Genomic DNA, 20167 nt, shown 5'->3' on the forward strand with positions numbered 1-20167 from the left:
AGGAATCAACAGGATTTGGAGTGTTTAACGAAATGTTCAGCGCATCTTATAATCTCCAGTCACCATGCTCTGTGTATATAGCAGAGTTAGCAGCAATTTTTTGGGCTTTGAACACCATCGCTTCACGGCCTGCGGGACACTACTATATCGTAACAGATAGTCTCAGCTCTGTTGAAGCAATCCGCTCAATAAGACCGGGAAAGCACTCACCATACTTCCTTGGGAAGATACGGGATATTTTGAGTGCTTTAACAAGACGTCGCTTTTCCATCACCTTTGTTTGGGTTCTCTCTCATTGCTCGATAGTGGGTAATGAGAAGGCAGACTCTCTGGCAAAGGTGGGGGCGAAGGAAGGCGACACGTATCAGCGTGAGATTGTCTTCAACGAGTTTTTCTTTTTAGTTAGGAGAAATTCTCTTGTCAACTGGCAGCGCAAATGGGACGAGGATGAATTGGGTCGGTGGCTTCACTCGATTATCCCAAATGTAAGCCTTAAACCCTGGTTTAATAGATTGAACTTGAGTCGGGATTTTATTTGTATATTTTCCCGTCTCATGTCCAATCATTATTCCTTAGACGCGGTACTCTATCGTTTTGACATTGCTGGCAGCAATTTGTGTAGTTGCGGCCAAGGTTACCATGACATCGAGCATATTGTCTGGTCGTGTGAGGTCCATCTTGTCGCCAGAACGAATTTATTAGACTCCCTTCGGGCCCGAGGAAAACCACCTAACGTTCCAGTGAGAGACGTGCTAGCTGTGCTAGACTTGGACTACATGTTCGAAATTTACCTTTTTCTAAAAGCTATCGATCTCCGTCTATAATTCTTTTTATTTTCATATTTCCCTTTCTATCATCTTTTTCTTTAAACTCAAAGTGTTAAGCTAAGCAAACAATTGTAAAAACAAAAACGAGTTTGGCTCCTTAAAACCTGAAGGTAAGAGCCGTTTCAAATAAAGAATTATAAAAAAAAAAGATGTGATAATTGTTTGATTACATGCAACTGATAAAAACACGTATTTTCTTCTGATATGACATGTTTCTTCCATTAAATTAGTGAATAACTAAGTTTAACAAGTAATTTTAGCAGTTTCTGTGCTTTTCCCCTATTTTCACTCAGAATTTTCATATGGTTTGCACCAAGGCCGTGCGAACGGGGGGGTTAGGGGTTTAACCCCCATCCCATGGAATTACTTGATCCAAGATGTTCAAAAATAATGTTAGCAACCAGTTAAGAAATTTGGCTCGCCTCCGGCGAGTTTTTTTCCCAAATCACCTTAGGTTTGAGACATTTCAATTTACGACACTATATGAAGCTCATGAATTGAAACTAATTTTTATCAACCTTTTGTATTGAAACTCAAAACTTGACATAAAAAAATCCTACCTCGTCTTGAGAAGTACCAGATTTCAAATACAAAACGAATTCATCAAATACTAGTAAAATACATCAACAAGTTGGATTCCATGTTACAGGCGGCAATGGTCAACAAATAAAGCAAAAAAAATCTAAAACCAATATCCTCTACTTTATAACTAAAAATTTTTTATTTGAAAAAATCGTTTACAAAAAATCGTCATTCAAAATGTTATGCTGATAAATATGAAATATTCTTCAAGAAACCAATTTCAGTCTCAATTTTATTTCGTTTTTATTGTGCTTCTACACAAGGCCTCAAAATTTACATTTTTCTGAGGTGCAATGAATTTAAAAGGTTATTTTGACTACTTCGGGAGCCCTGAAACTAAATATTTTTTTTTTTTTTTTTACAAAATTTTTCCAAAATTGTATGAGCACTCCAGTGAGCGAAATAATGCTCTGTGAAGGAGTGCTTGGCACTTTTCGTTTGCTATTTCACAGTTTTATACAATATAATAGGATTATTAACAAATGTATTTTAAATTCGTAGATTGTTGTGGGCTGCTGCGGTGATGCGTGGGTTACTGATGGGGGGTGGCGGGTGGGTGGCGGGTGGGTGGCGGTGGTTTGGAGTGGCGTTTGGGCGGCGGCGGGCTAGGTGGAGGGGCGAGAACGAAAAGATGATAATTATAAGTGGTGTGGCACAATTTTTTTTTTTTTAACGGAGGAAACGGTTTATGTTCTGCTTGCAGATCGATAGCAGTTGCGCTTTAAATCTCGAGGGCGCTGGAGACTGTTTCAGGGTCTCTGGCAGGTTGTTGTAGAGTCTACTGGCAAAGTAGCTAGGTTTCTTTTTCCCGTATTCCGTCCTTACTCGGGATAGGCGGAGATGATTTGCGTTTCTGGACGAACGGTGGGACGTCATTCTCTCGAGGCGTAAATTGTGGTGGGAATTCTCTGCTTGTCAGGAGTTTATGCGTAAATATTAGTGTTTGGAACTCCTGGGCACCTCGTATAGGAAGTATTGAATTATTCATGCCATATAACAACTCTGAAGGATATAAATAAGGCAGCTTGAAGACAGTCTTGAGGACACGGTTCTGCATGGTTTGCAGTTTCCTAAGGCGGCTTTTACATGCTTTACCCCACAGCGATACTAGGTATTGTAACCTCGAGTGAAACAGCGCAAAATAGACGTTTTTCAACCAGTGAGTCGGAATAAACGCTGATATTTTCCATATTGCACCACAGACCGGAGCGAGTGTTCGTTTCAGTTGCTCTATATGGGCTGACCAGCATAGGGTATCGTCCAGAAGTAATCCCAGATATTTGAACTGGCGCACTCGTTCAATAATCGTATTGCCTATACGGATTAATGGCAGCTGCGGTATGTAGCAACGACCAGAGTTAAACAACATGTACGAAGTTTTTGAGAGGTTCAGCGAAAGCAGGTTGCAGTCGAAATATTGCTGAAGAACTTGCAGGTCGTTACCAATCCATTCCACTATCTGGAGGGGGTTGGAGTGACTATGTGAGATTATGGTATCATCGGCAAAGAGCCGAACTTTGCCATGAAGGTTCAGTTGTGGAAGATCGTTGATAAAAATTAGAAACATCAGCGGGCCTAGGTTGCTCCCTTGTCGTACTCCCGTTGTAATGAATTTTTTGCTACTTGAGTATCCTTTCACAGACACGAATTGCTGTCGACCTGTTATGTAGCTTTCAATCAATCGATGAGGCTGACCACGTATACCATACCATTCCAATTTTTGCAACAACAAGGCGTGGTCAATTGTGTCGAATGCTTTCCTCAGGTCCAAAAACAAGGTACCAGCGTAGTTTCGATTGTCCAGGTCGTCGTAAACATCTTCCAGGAGTTCAGTAGTTGCTGTTAATGTACTGCAACCCTTTCGGAATCCATATTGGCGTGGACTTATAAGGTCGTACCTCGATAGATACTCACTTATCCTAGTGACGAGAAGTTTTTCCAGGATTTTGTTCAATACTGAGAGCGTTGAGATAGGACGGTAGTTTGAAACGGTTAGTTGTCCCCAGACTCCCCAGAGGAGTTACTCTGGCTAGTTTTAATGCTTCGGGGTAAACTCCGGTTTCGACTATTTCATTAAAGATATCTGTCAGGATATTAGAGAGCACCAAGTGAATAAACTTTTTTACTTCAAGTCTAATCGTGTTGCAGTCTTCGGGTGAAATATTTGTCTAAACTTAGGTTTTAAGAAAATCAACCATCAAAAACAATCGGCTTGTGATGAAAAAAGTTATTGATGAAAAACCAGTATTTTTCGTTCCTCCCGGGAAAAATACCTTAAATTTTATTCACGTTTGAGACTCAAGCAACCCCTCTCTATGGTCAGATCTTCCTGAAATTTGGTATGTGACCTTTTGGTAAGCTAATAAATAATTTTGACTTGGAGCGGGTGAGATTTATCATGTTTCATTCTTCCTATACTATGATATGTGTACTGCGGTTCGTTAAATTATTAAAAACTAAAAAAATACTGTTATGGTAAAGTAGCCATAACTTCTTCAAATTTCAACCGATTTTGATAAATAACCACTTGAAATCTTTGTTTTAAATTGACATTCAAGATCAAAAGAAAATCAGATTTTTTAAATGTTACCATCGAGTCTAAAACTTTCGCTGAAACAAAATTTTCTCTAAAAAAATGCGTTTTTTATAATTTTTTCAATCATAAAGTCACTAATATCATCAATACTGTTGATCATACGCAAAAACAATGTTCAGATGCTCGATAGAAAATTCATTCACCTTCAATATGCAAAAAAGTGATTTAAAATTACTGTTATGTCGTCCGAGATATTTGTATCTAAGCACAAGAACTTTTTTTATTTTTCCAAAATTTTATATTTGGAGCATAACTCAAAAACGGTTCTACTGAGATTTTTTTGAATTTCATTTTCGGATTCAGCGCCCGATTTTACATGAAAAATATCGGTCAGTCAATCAAGTTCCCGATTTTTTTTTAATTTTTTAAACTAGTGAAATTGATATTAATTATTCATCAATATTTACATTTCTTTTCTTCCTTTTTAAATTGAAGGGTTGCTTGAAAAATTCCTCTGTAGTATTTTGAATTTGAAAAAAAAAAAAATAATTCACGCATTTTTTTATTTCAATTTTTTTTATTTTGAACTTTGAAGGATTGATTCAAAAGTTGATGGTTGAATTTTATTTGGTGAAAGGTATTTAATATTATTCCAAGAGTACCAGTGATCAACGTTAGAGATAAATCCTTTTCCTCAAATAAAATTCTTCAAAATAACTTCAAAATAACAGACCAAAAAAGGTCATTTTTAAAGTTCTGAATATTAACTTAATAAATCATGTTCAATTAAACTGACAAAATACATGTTGTAAAATGGATAATTTTGTAAATGATCAATAAGAAAAAATTAAAAATAAGGAACTCCATGTTTTGTTGTAAATATTTGAAGCACATAGCAAATTCAAATTTAGTTAGCATTGCGCATTCAAGCTTAGCTTTAAAGTTGCTACTTCGAATCATTTTTTGAACTAAAACATGGTTTTATATTACAAAAATAAATGAAACGTTAAAAAATTTTCAATCGAAGGTTTTAAAGTTTCAAATGACAAGCTTTGAAGATTTTGTCACTTTCAATTGCAGCATTGGGTTCAGGAAAGAACACAAGTTAGGAACTATGTTTTTTTCTTATTAAAAATTTAGATGTTCTAAAAACATCAGCCTTTAATGTTTTCAGAACACAAAAATTGAAAGCAAAACAAAAACAAAGACAAGCTTATTAAAAATAATGTCTAAAAATTAATAATTACATTTATTAGGGTATACTGTAGGGTATACTAGAAAATTTGGTTAATTTCTATGAAAAAAAAAAATATAAAGCTGAAAGGTAGAAGTCGTTGAAGGAAGTAAAATAAACAAATGGAAAACTTTACAACTTTTTTCGCAGAATTCAAAATAACTTGAAGTTTAGAGTAAAGTTTTTTTTTGTGAATTCTTCATTTGGACGAAAGTTGATAATAATTTAAACTTTTTGTTTTAAAACGTTATGTTTTTGATTTAAAGTCTTGTCAAAAAAAGTGTGGAAATTTCTAAGTTATTTGAATGACAAAACCTGATAGAAAAATTGCATATTAAGATTCAGGACACCCAAAAAAGTCAAAATGCCTTTTAAATTCATTGCACGTCGGAAGAATGAAAAATGTTTGGCTTTAAGTAATTTATCAAGAAAATTTTTAATTTGAAGTTGAGCATTTTAAAGAACGAGAAACAAAAATTCAAATGAAAACTAAATTGATTTCTGGCAGAATATCTCATTTCAGCGTAACATTTGTAATGACATATACGATTTTTTTTAATTAAAATTTTTAGTCTTTAAAAGGAGGACAAAAATTTTAGGTTTTTTTTTTTTAATTCTGTTGACCATCGTAAGAAATAATTGTCTGTTACTTGGCTACCGACTTGTTGATGTATAAAATTAGTATTCGATGAATTTATTTTGAAGTTAAAATGGTTGGTTTCAAACTCTGAACATGTTGAGTTGTACTTCTTAACAAAAACCCATTCTTAAGATGAGTTAGGGTTTTTGTATGTCGAATTTAGAGTTTCAATACAAAAGGTTGAGTGACTCTTGACTTGAGTCAAATCTAAATTTACAATTAAGCTAGAGACAATTGTTTGAATATTATCAAAAAATTAATATGAGTCCACAATGCTTGATTAACACATCAAGGGCCGCGAAGAAATCTAAGTCGAGAAACAATTAAATTCGGCGTTCTATATCTCGAAAAAGTTGGACGCAATTTTTTAAATTTGGTATCATTGAGTTACCGGAAGTTTTGTGCTCAATTCGATAGATGAATGCCTGTATGAATGCTGAATGAATTTTTATAAGAATGCTCAAAATTTGCAGTCTAAATCGGCTTTTAGCACTTTTCAATTGAAAAAAATCTTATTATTGCAATAATTGTATACAGTTGTTCATATACGTATGTAGATAATCCACCATGGGTGCACGGATTCACCGCAGTTTCGCCAACGTATTGCGCTGAATTGCATTCTTTAGATCATGGATCATGGGTTTGACTAACCTTCAATGCAAATCACCACATACCCAACACCATGGCTTCGTGTTAACTGTCATGTAATGAATGTGTTTTTTGTAAGTCTGAGTCTTATTTGGAGAACGGGACAATTAGTTTCGCAACCGTCTAAAGTTCATCACATTTTCAGTGTTATGAATCTACGACAGGTATTCCGCACTCGTGTCTATACCTGGCCAGCTGGCAACTAATTGAACATTCTTATTATATAGTCAGTTATAAGAGCAAACACATCTTATCTGTCGGGCACTTATGGGATTCGAACCCAAAAGTTTTCATGCCGATACCGAGAATCGAACCCAGTACGCCTGGCATACCAAAATCAGACTCGCGCCAGCCTAACCGCTAGACCACATCGGCGCTTTATGTGGAAATTTAATGTGTTATCTTTTTTAAAGATTGGCGAATTGGGTATGGAACAATATCGTGCTAGGGAAAGGTGAAGTATTCGTGATAATATCATCGAATTTTCAAGAAATAGAAATAGAGGAAAATGGAACTTCTTGAATAAAACAACCTGTTTGCAGCACGGAATTTCGATTTTTTTAAAGCAGTTAATTAATTTCGTCGAATTTTCACGTTAACCTTGAAGCATATGTGATAAAATGATGATTATCTCCTGAAGATAAACCTTTCCTGAGAAAACCAGGTTGGCATATACCTAAAGCAAATTAATCTCTCGAGGTCATCATTTGTGCCTGATTACGGCAAGTTTTGATTGCTAATGTCTGTTCTTAGTCGATTGCCCAAAGAAGAACTTCCTTTTTAGTCCTTTCACTTTGATGGAACCTCCAGTCCAGCTGCTTATCCCGGTAAGACATCGAAATTAATGTTCGGAGAAGAAACGAGCAGCGAACGAAATCTCGATTTTTACCAAATTAATTTTCCACTTTCGTTGCATACGTTCGCTTTTTAGCCTTGAGAAATATCCATCAACTGCCCGCAATCAGTAGTAAGGTAGCATGTGATCGTCAGATATCATCGACCACGTGCAATCACGAATTTGACATCAGCGTCCGTACGTCCTACAACACGAATATTGGCAAATCAAATTATCCCGATCTTCGGGCACTTTCTCCAACCAGACAACAGCCTAAATAAAACAAGAAATCATCACGCATAAGGCAGCGGCATCTTCCGCGAATAAAGGAAGGTCTGCCGAAGAAAATTGGTAAATTCTGCCGTATAAATATCGACAATCGCTCCGAGGGCTTCAAATTCTCCACCAGGAACACGCGGGAATCATCATTTCTTGTTTTCGTGATTGCGTAATGATTGAAGGCCTACGGTTAAGATTTTATTTTAGTTCTTGTTATGTTCGAACTTTGGTTCGATGAACTGAAAACGAAATTGATCATTCCTCTTTCAGAAAATTATTTTAATTTCGTTTCTCAATGATTCATGAGTAGAGTAAAGCTTATAAATTTACTAGATATATGAGGCTCAAAAAGCCAAACAGGTATAAAAATATATAAACGGAATTTTTGGAAAAAACGCGCTTCAAAGTATTATAATTAGAAAATAACAGTTTTTTCGTTAATCTGAATTCTGAATCTGAATTCTGAATCTGAATTCTGAATCTGAATTCTGAATCTGAATTCTGAATCTGAATTCTGAATCTGAATTCTGAATCTGAATTCTGAATCTGAATTCTGAATCTGAATTCTGAATCTGAATTCTGAATCTGAATTCTGAATCTGAATTCTGAATCTGAATTCTGAATCTGAATTCTGAATTCTGAATCTGAATTCTGAATCTGAATTCTGAATCTGAATTCTGAATCTGAATTCTGAATCTGAATTCTGAATCTGAATTCTGAATCTGAATTCTGAATCTGAATTCTGAATCTGAATTCTGAATTCTGAATTCTGAATCTGAATTCTGAATCTGAATTCTGAATCTGAATTCTGAATCTGAATTCTGAATCTGAATTCTGAATTCTGAATCTGAATTCTGAATCTGAATTCTGAATCTGAATTCTGAATCTGAATTCTGAATCTGAATTCTGAATCTGAATTCTGAATCTGAATTCTGAATCTGAATTCTGAATCTGAATTCTGAATCTGAGTTCTGAATTCTGAATCTGAATTCTGAATCTGAATTCTGAATCTGAATTCTGAATTCTGAATTCTGAATCTGAATTCTGAATCTGAATTCAGAATCTGAATCTCTGAATTCTGTATCTGAATTCTGAATCTGAATCTCTGAATTCAGAATCTGAATTCTGAATCTGAATTTAGAATCTGAATCTGAATCCGGAATCTGCCCAAGCAACCAGAATTCCCTTAAAAAGGTTCCATAGAAGCTTAATCAGCTCTCGTTTGTGTCTGAAGAGAATGCTAATCAGCCCAAAATTTAAGTTCTTAAAGCTACTTTCAAGTTCGTTTAGGTGGCTGTAGAGAACGCTATTCAGCTTCTAAGAGAATGTCAAGAAACTTCTACGCGCCGAAAAAAAAAATCCAATTGACAGATTGCTCTGACAACCACATGTCAGATTGCTAGGTTGCCGGTCTATCATGGTCTATCTCATTGATTTTAATTATATTGTTTTGATTACAAAAGCTGCTTACACGCCTAGAGAATTGAACCGCTGCTCTCTAGGTTGCAATGAAACTCACCAGCCTCTCGACCAATCCAGCAATAGCTAATTGCCACTGTAAAGATTAGTATTTAAACTTAATGTCATTTGAGATGATTGAGTGGGTTGGTCAATAGAAGGTACCTTATTTCGTTCAAAGGACTTTCAGTACACAATATGAATCATAACAAAAATTTGCATCATCAAAAATTTATTCGAATATCTTATTTAACATTTATAAGAAAAATTCGAAAAAATCTTGAACTCCATTTGTAAATATCAGTACAGATATAAACAAAACAAATACCATGACAAGAAATTGACAGACATTTTTGACATGTCGCTTAGAATTCCCATATAGGTTCTTTAAAACACCTTCAAGTATCTTAATGGTGCGCTTTAGAATGTTACGCGAACGTTATCGACCTTCTCGAAAAACATTTTTGACATGTCGCTTAGATTTCCCATATAGGTTCTTTAAAACACCTTCAAGTATCTTAATGGTGCGTTTCGGAATGTTACGCGAACGTTATCGACCTTCTTGAAAGAAGTTCCATTAAAAGCGCTTAGAAGTTCCGTTATCGATAGTTTAACCTTTCAAAGGGCTATGGAAGTTCCTGAGTAACTTTTACGCGACAAGAGTCACCTGAAGTTCCCGTAATACATTTTGTCAGCCAAATGTGAACTTCGGAGTTCGGAGTTAAGTAAAAACGCGACTTTTGGTTGCTTGGGTGAATTCTGAATCTGAATTCCAAATCTGAATTCTGAATCTGAATTATGAATTCTGAATCTGAATTCTGAATGTGAATCTGAATTCTGAATCTGAATTCTGAATTTGAATTTCGAATCTGAATTCTGAATTTGAATTCCGTCAAAGGTTATAGAATGGATATTCTCTGTTCGAATTTATGTTTATAATTTAGGTTGAGAACTACATGTTAATCCCTCAATAAATTTAGCATTTAAAAATGTTTACGATTTGGATTCAGAATTAGCTAAATTTTCATCAAAATTATGAAATAGAAATTTTGAAAAAGAATAAAGTATTCCAAAATCAGTTCCAGAAGTGATAGTGATAGATTTTAATCACTCCGGGTAACCTAGTAAACTTTTTTATCTCAGTTTCGTGTCATAGTTTTATGGTTTCATGGTAGTTGATTTATACTGCTGATATTGTTGTTTTGAGAATGTTTTAAATAGTTTTCACAAACTTTTTTTTTAATTTTCAAAGAAGTTTCATTCTTAAGAAAAGGATTATTGGGCGGCCACCCCAAAAATTCAAACCGATACTCAACTACCCATTCAAATCGACGAACAATCCCCATGTGGGCCACGAAGCGTAAGTTTTCGTCGATTTCTCGCACCGCGCACGTGAGCATAGAATCGATCAACACGCACGGAACCTCAACTTTTCCATTCTAGTACCACCAACCGGCAACGCCAAGAAAAACATTCCACATGTCGATATGGATGCTCCCACCAATACCAGCACGGTTTTGAAGCGCTCGAGACTCGCTGAGAGAGCGAGAATGCTTCAGGAACTGTCAAAACGTGAAAAAAACATTTTCTACCTTCGCTTAGCAGAAAAATAGCTGCCAACAGTGTGGTGGCGTTTCGTGGACCCTCGAAAATTGTGTTATTTCCGGCTTTATCGGGTTGAAGTTCTTGGATTTGTGATCGGTTTCCGGTGGAAGATGTTCTGAGCAACCGGAAGTCGTTGTGCGTCACTTCGAACGGTTTCGTTTCGATGGAATTGTAAGCGTTTTTCCAGTCCGTTAGCCTGTTCCTGGAGGGTTGGGTCACCTGCAGAAAAAAGTGGAACCGTGAGCTGGTTTGGGGTTGGTGGTGCCGATACGTTCCGTTTCCGGAAGTTCCAGCGGCTGGCTTACCCGGAAAACGATCTGGAAGCATTTCCCGGATCTGTAGGTAAGGATTAATTTGGTTATGTCTGGTTATTTTTAATGTCGTAAACAAATAAAATCCGTCCCCTTTCGGTCGGGAAGTGTGATAAGGTAGTGGAAAATTGTGAGATTCTGGGAGCGAAGAGATTGGCACCAACACATGCGTATTTCGGCAGTGGGATCTGTGGGATTATGATTTCCTAACCTCAAACTGACTCCTTTCGGAATAAAAATTTGCAGGCTACGCAGAGTAGAAATTCTCGTAAATGTTTGTTTTTTTGCGAGATTTCGATGAAATTGTTGTTGGATTAAGTTATTTGTTGTTGTTTCTCCAATAAATGTTGTTTTGTTTTTCGTAATTGTTGAATGTGTTGTCACGAGCCATGCAGATTTTGGATATATTTTGAGGGCAATTTTTGAATCTGCTTTTTTGCTCTGATGTAAGCAAAATTTGATGACTAATCAATGTGTGTGGATTAGCTCTGAACTTATCGATTTTATTTTTTTTTCTTAAATTTTCAGAATGGTTTCCTGAGACGAACGCATCTTCAAACCCCGCAAATGGCTGTGATAGCAAAATCTGAGCTCTAACCGATACGCATAAGAAAAGTAACCTACGGAAGAACGAAAATCAAGTTTCTCCCACCCAGTCGAATTTCTAGCATATGAAGTTCCCATCCCTAAAGATTTCTACTAAGCAAAGTTACTGGAAACACTAACATCAACATGCAAATGTCCAGATCCCCGACTATGAAAGGAAGCTGCAGTAAACCGTTCCAATGTTCGGAATGTGACAAGCAGTTCCGGCAGCTGAGCACCCTTACCAATCACATGAAGATTCATACAGGTTGGGTATTTGATTATTCATATGATTATCCCAATTAAAGATATATTTTTTTAATATCAACAGGAGATAAACCTTACAAATGCACAATCTGTTCGAAAGAGTTTCGCCAAACGACGACTCTGTCGAATCACGTTAAGATTCATACTGGTAAATTTTACTCTGCTGTTTGATTCCCGCTTTGCTTCTTGAACATTTGCTTTGAAATACTGAAATATGCATAACAATTTAAATTTTAAATTCCAGGTGAAAAACCATATAATTGCACGTTCTGTGGCAAACAGTTCCGTCAATTGAGCACACTCTCGAACCATCTCAAAATTCACACTGGTAAGAAACACACTATTAAGTTTTCGCATAAGAATTCTTCTAAAAGTAGTTCTCAATCATCTTCAGGTGAAAAACCGTACGAGTGTTCCGTGTGTGGAAAACAGTTCCGGCAATCGAGCACCCTGAACAGCCACATCCGAATCCATTCGGACGATAAATTCGGTGAGTACTAAGAAAAACCTAAAATTATCCATCATCGCTTTCGCATCACATCATCTCGAGACTTGTAGTATTCGAACAAAAAAAAAAAACACCCATCAAAATCGCACATTTAGCAAGAATCCCCTAACAATAACAGTGACAGTCCCATCCTCCATTCCTAGCTGTGAAACCATTCAAATGCAGCATGTGCCCCAAGGAGTTCCGCCAAACTACGACCTTGTCAAATCATCTGAAAATTCACACAGGTAAAAGGAAGGCTCTGATGATGCTGATTCGTTTGTTTGGGGAAAATCTCTCATTCATACATTTTTTTTTCTTCGATTTTGTCCCCGCAGGTGAAAAGCCCTACGTATGTACATATTGTAATAAAAGTTTTAGACAAACAGGGACGCTCTCAAATCATCTTAAAATTCATACTGGTGAGTTTTTTTATACCTGAAGTTAGTTTATACTTAAACCCGTAATTTGGCTTTTAAAGCAGAAAAAGTTATGTTTTCAATGAAAACAGTTTTCAATAAAAAATTATTTTTATTTTTTTCCTCTTAAGGCGAAAAACCTTACGAATGTTCTGTTTGTCGTAAGCAGTTCCGCCAATCCAGCACGCTGAATTCTCACATACGAATCCATGTGGACGACAAATATGGTAAGTTTAGCAAAACACTTTTGAAAACTCGATGAAATTTCTCTAATAAAAAAAACCAAAAATCGGAAAAGCCGAACATCACTGGTTTTGAAACACAAGTGGTAGACAAAGTAAGGGAGAAGGATAATGGACATGAGATTTTGATAAGTAGACAGGGAATCAGTTAAAATTGATTAACTCATTATAAAATATGAAAAAATAGCAGACAAAAACTGGAAACTTTACAAAACTACTCATAAAAAGTAGGAGGTTGAAAAGGAAATAGCAAATGGGGGATAGAAAACAGAAAATAGGACGTAACTCAGGAGGATACTGATTATAAATAAATAACAAATGACATTTTTCGAACTTCAAATGACTATAACTCCTATTAGCGAACGGTAGACAATGTGCAACTCGAGACCCCTCACACCCAACCATCGGGTAGTGGTCATATCACCTCTTGTCTGCAACTCCGATTCTCTACCTCCCCGTGGTGCTAGCTGGGGTGCGAGCAACCTTAGCGGAGATCGGGTACCCAACCCCGGTGGATGCTTTGGTCGCCCGCAGACTGAGTCAGGGGGCTTCGTACGCGTCTGTTCTCCATGTCAGGGGCGGCGTGCGGAGAGCAACAACGTCCTGGTGGTGTTCGGGACCCAAAACAGTAACATCACGACGGTCCTCCTGCGAGATAGTGGGGTTAGCTAACACATAAGCAACGAACAACAAATTTCGGATGGAAATCGGCAAAGACCCCCCCGCCGTCGAAAAGGGACTAGCGATTGGAAACTTGGAACATGGAACTGCCGATCTCTAAATTTTGTGGGCAGTACCCACGTGCTCTCCAACGAATTGAAGAGGCGCAAATTCGACATCGTAGTACTTCAGGAGGTATGCTGGAAGGGCTCCACGGTACGAACATACCCAGATGGTCATGCCATCTACCAGAGCTGCGGCAACACACACGAGCTTGGAACAGCTTTTATAGTGATGGGAAAGATGCAAAAGCGCGTGATTGGGTGGTGGCCGATCAACTCACGAATGTGCCGGTTGAGAATCAAGGGTCGGTTCTTCAACATCAGCATCATCAACGTGCACAGCCCTCACCTCGGAAGTACTGGTGACGACAAAGACGAATTTTACGCGCAGCTGGAGCGTGAATACGACCGTTGCCCAAAACATGATATCAAGATCCTCATCGGGGATTTTAATGCTCAGGTCGGCCAGGAGGAGGAATTTAAACCGACAATTGGAAGGTTCAGTGCGCACCAGCTGACCAACGAAAACGGCCTTCGACTTAAGATTTCGCCGCCTCCAAACGAATGGCCGTACGTAGAACCTTTTTCCATCACCGCCTCAAGTACACCTGGAGATCACCGTACCAAACGCAATCACAGATTGACCACGTTTTGATCGACAGCCGGCACTTCTCGGACATAATCGACGTCAGATCCTGTCGAGGCGCCAACATCGCTTCAGACCACTATCTGGTGATAGTGAAGATGCGCCCAAAACTCTCCGTAGTGAAAAACACACGAAACCGGCGCCCTACTCGGTTAGATATCGCACGACTGAAGCAACCTGAGGTCGCGGCAGACTACGCGCAATCGGTCGAAGCAGCGCTGCCGGCAGAGGACGAGCTTGACGAAGCCCCTCTCGAGGACTGTTGGGATACCATCAAAACAGCCATCAACAGTGCTGCGGAGAACGTCATCGGTTATGTGGAGCGAACTCGACGGAACGACTGGTTCGACGAGGAGTGTAGGAGGGTGATGGACGAAGAGATTGCCGTGCGGGCGGCAGTAGTGCAAAGAGGCACTCGTCGAAATGTGGAAAATCACCGACAGCGGAAGAGGCAGCGAGTCCGAATTTTCCAGGAGAAAAAGCGCCGCCTGAAGGAGGAGGAGCTCGAGGAGCTGGAGCAGCTGCATCGTGCCCAAGAAACACGAAAGTTCTATCAGAAACTCAACGCATCCCGCAAAGGCTTCGTGCCGCAAGCCGAAATGTGCCGGGATAAGGACGGGGGCATCCTGACGGACAATCGTGAGGTGATCAAAAGGTGGAAGCAGCACTTCGATGAACACCTGACCGGCACACATACAGGAGATCAAGACGGTGGGGGAAGGTACATCGCCGGCGTAGCCAACGACGTAGAGGAGCCACTGACAACGATTAGTGAAGTTAAGGAAGCCATTTGCCAGCTGAATAGAAACAAGTCGGCTGGGAAGGATGGCATCGCAGCTGAGCTCATCAAAATGGGCCCGGACAAGTTGGCCGACTGCCTACACCGGTTGATAGCCCGGATCTGGGACATAGAACAGCTACCGGAGGAGTGGAAGGAGGGGGTAATATGCCCCATCTACAAGAAGGGCGATAAACTGGACTGTGAGAACTACCGAGCGATCACTGTCCTCAACGCCGCCTACAAAGTGTTGTCCCGAATCCTACTCCGCCGCCTAACGCCACAAGCAAACAGATTCGTGGGAAGTCATCAGGTCGGCTTCATGGAGGGACGGTCAACGACAGACCAGATATTCACATTACGGCAAATCCTACAAAAATGCCGTGAACACCAAGCCCGTTCAAATTCATGTTTTTTTGTTCAAGTGTTGCAGCCTTCAGAGATATTGAAGATTGAAAACATGCTCTTTTAAAATTAAATCACTCAAAAAGTACTATTAAACTTCAAAATAGAGACTTAACACCTTGTATGAAGTTGTGCAGTTTTACAATTGTCACAACACTCCCATACAAAATAGGCCTCAAAACTCGCTTCGAAAAAAGTTAAACGATTTTTTAGTTTTTAGAAATTAAAAAAAACTGTCTTCAAAAAATGTTGTTTCAAAAAAATGAGTTTTGCCACTTTGAACAAAGTTTTTAAAAATTCATTAATCTACAACTTATATCAAGACATTATTGTGATAAGACGATAAATACACAAAAAAAATTATCTCCCTTAAAGGAGAATTGATCAGGAAAAAGAAACAGCAAAACATGCGCATTTCAAAATAATGAAACGTTTTAGAACATATTGGCTGATATGAATAAAGCTCTAGTAATTGCTTTTGCTATTTTCGAGCAGTTTTGTGAGTCGAATACTCCGAATGGCATGCATATTTTTAATCCAGAAAGTAAATGTTGTACTCTGCTTTTTCATAGCTAGTTGAGCAAATGCTTTCAAATTTCGCCATTCTAAAGTTCGAGCTAAGTAAAAGCTATCGAAGCAATTGCTATTTTCTTATTTAATCCAAGGAAAATTGAAAAAAGGTAGTGCCGAGAGCCATATTGAATTTTTTTTTTGTGACTTCACAAAAACGATTGTACCAGAAATTGCTATGAAAATAGCAGAAATTCCAAAGAAAAACACGTTTTGGAACGAAAATAAATTCCAGTTTAATTGGATTGTGTTGTATTGTAAGGTCTCTAAACGGCGAACACGAAATCATTGCGACACCGAAAATGTCATGCCAATTTTCTTTTAATGTTTAGAATCCAACCAAAATTATAGAGTAGTTTTATACATTAAAATTTTATGTTTGATTCTAAACATTGTAAGTAGTTTTATACATATATTTACTTTAAAAAAAAGTTCATCGATGGAGCTTTGGGTGTGAAATTGAACGCATTTTCGCTTGATGCCCTCCATCAGAGTCTTTACAGTGTCATCCGGTACCAGTTTCTCTGTCCCCTACTTTGATTTGGTTGGTTGTGCTCAGCTAATAAGAGACGTGCAGTTGTGTGGTCACGTGGTTCAATTTATGATGCGTGTTGAACTTCGGCTTTTCAAGAAAACTTTGAGTGGTTCAAATGATGAATACCTTTGTGAAGTGATGAAGTAACATTGTAGATTTTGGCAAAATGAGAATACACAAAGCATTCGTAACACAAAGTGAGTGAAAGCGATTTGAGAAGTACAGTATCCAAAGAATTGAAGTGAAATAGTATGCATATTTAACATGTGAAAGAATCTGATATAAGCGATAGATGTTCGGAATAAGGAAAAAGAAATGAAATTGTATTTTAGACATGGGTTTAATCTATGTGACACCCTGCAAGTATGAGGAATGAAATATTTGCTGATATAACAAATCTATAGGTGAGAAAATTGGTGATAATGAAATAATGGAAAATCGAAGGATAACTAGAGAAGAAGAAAGGTTTTGAGATCTGTAATGCTGATCTTGAGAGAGAAAATCTTACACCATAGATTTATAAAGAAAAAAAAACAATGTCAAAGAAGATAGTTCAGGCAGTTTGATTTGAGGGAAGTACGAGTTATCCAGTTTTAGTTTTTTCTTCTTATGGAAAATCGTTGAAAGACTAACAGTAATAAATGATAGTCGAAAAAAAAAGGGAAGTAAATGTAGTATCGTCACTTACTCAAAGGTTGTCTAGTTTTCATTTTGTTCATCAACGCAAAACTCGATGTTATAGGGAACAACAACAAAACATTCTACTTCAAACTATCAGCAAGAGTTAACGGTTTAGTTAAAAGCAGATCCTTTTCTTCGATAATACCTCGTCCACATCGATCTTGCTCTTGCCGGTGAAAAACTTCAACCCCGGAATTTGCTTAAAATCGGCTTTTATAAACGTTTCGTCGTCCATCACACAGCAGCCATATTTTGTCAGTATCTTTTCGTAGAACTTCCGTTTGGGAAGTGTTGTACCTTGTATGTATGTATTCCAGCTCTCTTCTCTGCATTCTGGGCGTAGCTCTGCGACATGCCGATCTTTTTTGCCAATTCGCGGCTTGATATGTAGGGATTTTCTTTCATCATCCGCTTCACCTTTCCCTCCGTCTTTTTGTTCTCCGGTCTCCGTTTTCTTCCAGCTCCTTCACCGTGGTCCAACGTCAACCGCTCCTGAAACCGCTTCAACACTCTGGAGACGGTTGAATAATGAATGTTCAACATTTTTCCCAACTGCCAGATGTTCGTAGAGAATTTGTTCTCTCGACTCGCATTGGTTCACGTCCATTTTCGTTGAATCGAAAAACACGACTTCGAGTTTGACAGCATGTAAACAATACACATTAATGACTATGTGTGCAAAATATGGTTGATTTTTACCCAATGGTAAAAAAGTTATGCCTTGTTGAATTTGTCGCAAAAATTTCGTGTTCGCCTTTTATGAGACTATAAATAGTAGACAAAAACAGGATACTGAATACAGAAGATTGTAGGATGGATACACTGCCCCTACTCGCATAACAGGCCCATATGAATGGGAAACGCTAACAATATGGGACTGTTATGCGAGTAGGGGCAGTACAGACTGCATACGAAATACTGAAGGCTTTATGCGAAGACTAGAGGAAGATTGACGAAGATTCGAAGACTAGACTGAAGAACATTGAAGACATAGTTGAAGGCAATCGAAGAAGATTTAGAGCACTGAACAAGAACATTAAACAATAACTTATAAGCTGTTAAATATTCAGAAAATTTCCTAATTTTTAAAGACAAACCTCTTTCTCCCCCGCCAGTTGCCCCGATGCCCCCAGTAGTAGTGAAACAATCGACCTCGCCGCTGCCGCCGCCAATGATGGTTGCCACGATCCCCGGAATGAAGCTGGAAGATATCAAACCGATGTACACCATAATGTAAGCGAAAAAAAAGAATCGGCCGGCCCAAGGCCAAGCCGGGTGCCGGCTCAAGTTCGTTCGTTTGCTGGCAAAGGAGCAAAGAAACAAGGAAGTAAGGAAGGTAGGCGATAATCATCCATCAGGTGCAGAAAGAAAGAAAAACATACGACATTAGTGAAGAAAGAAAACACAACCACGCGAAGGAATTATGTGCAGAGCAGAGCGAAAGAGAGCGCAACCAGTACTGATTATTATTTAGTTAGACTTCCTATGATATGTATAGTAAACAAATGAATGAAGAAAAGTGAAACAACCTAACAAGTTAGCAAAAATGTGTTAACCCTCCCATCAAACCGGTTGGCACATGATTGGAACCCAAAGTCCTAGGGTTTTGTATTTTTCTTTTTATTTTTTTTTCTATGTTTTTCCTGTCTGTTTCTCCAAATTTTAAGAATAAAATTGATCAGTTCAGAAAAACGATCGAAATGGCTAAGATTGGTTCTAAAATATCCGTGCTCAAACACTCGAAAGCAATGGTACAAAATTGAAGTTCAATGTATGGTAATCTGGTTGTCGTTTTTCGTTTGTTATCTTGTCAACAGGTTTGTATGATATAATCGTGAAGGAGTGAAACTTTGTTCCTGTCTGGATTGAGTTTAGAGGGTTTTGTTTTATTTTTGAGTTTTCCCCTTTTTTCTGTATTCTTTGTTTCGTTGCATGCCTTGATTGATTTTTCAAAATTCTATTTTCATATTTATTTCAACCATTTTCGTACTTTAAAAAAGAGTATAAAGAACATTAAAAAAAATTCGGCTTTTTTCATGAGTTTTTTTTGCTGCTATTATTTCGAAGTATAAAACATATTTTATTCCCCAAGACCATTTGAAAATGCATAACCATTCAAAAAATAATTCCATAATATTCTTTTTTTTAACCCGAATCCGGCCTTTGGAGACACTCAATGAATTTTTGAAATTTTTAATTTTACATCATTACTTTTTTATGGACGCACCCTGAAAGCCCTGAAGAAAAACACCCTAATCAGTTCTTGAGTGTCAATTTGACACTCCTCGTTTAAAACCGCCATATCTCTCTTGTTTCTCAAATCGGTTTTTACAAATTCTATAATTTTGGAAACCTCGTAATGTAACTCAAATATGTTTCTCAGACATTATTCACCTACAACAGTTTTGCGTTATTCAAAATCTAAGAAAAAAATCCGAAAAATGAAGTTTCGGAAAAAAGACTGTAGAGTAGATCAGTTATGAAATGCAAAAAAAAAACACTTAGTTTACAAGAAAGCTGAAGTTAGGTTTTTTTTTAATTTTAGGATCATGATCACAAAAAATTTAAAAAGTGGTGTGAAAACCGTATTTTTCAACCAATGAACTGTCAAAATTATTTAATTTACACCAGATAAATTTTGAAAAGAAGATTGAAAAGTTGACGTAATTTGGCACATTTCCGTATCTTTAGATTTTCAAAATACACAGAACTTATGCAGAATTTTAAAGGTAGCAGTTCTTCGAGCTTTTTGTCAATTTGCAATTTCTCAGATATCTTTCACTTAAATTCAGCTTTCCACTGAATTTAGAGTATATTAACGCAAAATTTCTGCAATAATTTTTGTGATTGCAAATCTTTAAAAAAGGTTGTTCTA

At 37.6% G+C, this 20167-nt stretch overlaps 1 protein-coding gene across 4 annotated transcripts; it reads left to right on the forward strand.

Annotated features, from left to right (window-relative positions):
• Positions 1 to 10620: 10620 nt before the first annotated feature.
• Positions 10621 to 18695, forward strand: LOC129755014 (gastrula zinc finger protein XlCGF8.2DB-like). 4 transcript variants are annotated; one of them, XM_055751311.1, is made up of 9 exons: positions 10621 to 10986; positions 11484 to 11808; positions 11872 to 11955; positions 12052 to 12135; positions 12202 to 12297; positions 12459 to 12542; positions 12633 to 12716; positions 12845 to 12940; positions 18408 to 18695. In XM_055751311.1, the coding sequence occupies exons 2-9, from the start codon at positions 11688 to 11690 to the stop codon at positions 18527 to 18529; spliced, it is 771 nt and encodes a 256-aa protein (XP_055607286.1). In that variant the 5' UTR covers positions 10621 to 10986; positions 11484 to 11687; the 3' UTR covers positions 18530 to 18695. The 4 variants fall into 4 exon arrangements, with proteins under 4 accessions (XP_055607286.1, XP_055607289.1, XP_055607288.1 ...); XM_055751312.1 differs by lacking the exon at positions 10621 to 10986 and adding an exon at positions 11200 to 11401; XM_055751314.1 differs by lacking the exon at positions 12459 to 12542.
• Positions 18696 to 20167: the final 1472 nt, after the last annotated feature.

This window comes from Uranotaenia lowii, chromosome 3, assembly GCF_029784155.1.
Source record: "Uranotaenia lowii strain MFRU-FL chromosome 3, ASM2978415v1, whole genome shotgun sequence".
NCBI classification, from domain to species: Eukaryota; Metazoa; Arthropoda; class Insecta; order Diptera; family Culicidae; genus Uranotaenia; species Uranotaenia lowii.

Excerpts from the sequence above, each read along its gene's own strand:
- LOC129755014 (XM_055751311.1), top strand. The coding sequence starts at position 11,688 with ATGCAAATGTCCAGATCCCCGACTATGAAAGGAAGCTGCAGTAAACCG. Across the intron at positions 12,136-12,201 it reads CCATCTCAAAATTCACACTG|GTGAAAAACCGTACGAGTGT; the intron begins GTAAGAAACACA and ends AATCATCTTCAG. Across the intron at positions 12,717-12,844 it reads TCATCTTAAAATTCATACTG|GCGAAAAACCTTACGAATGT; the intron begins GTGAGTTTTTTT and ends TTTCCTCTTAAG.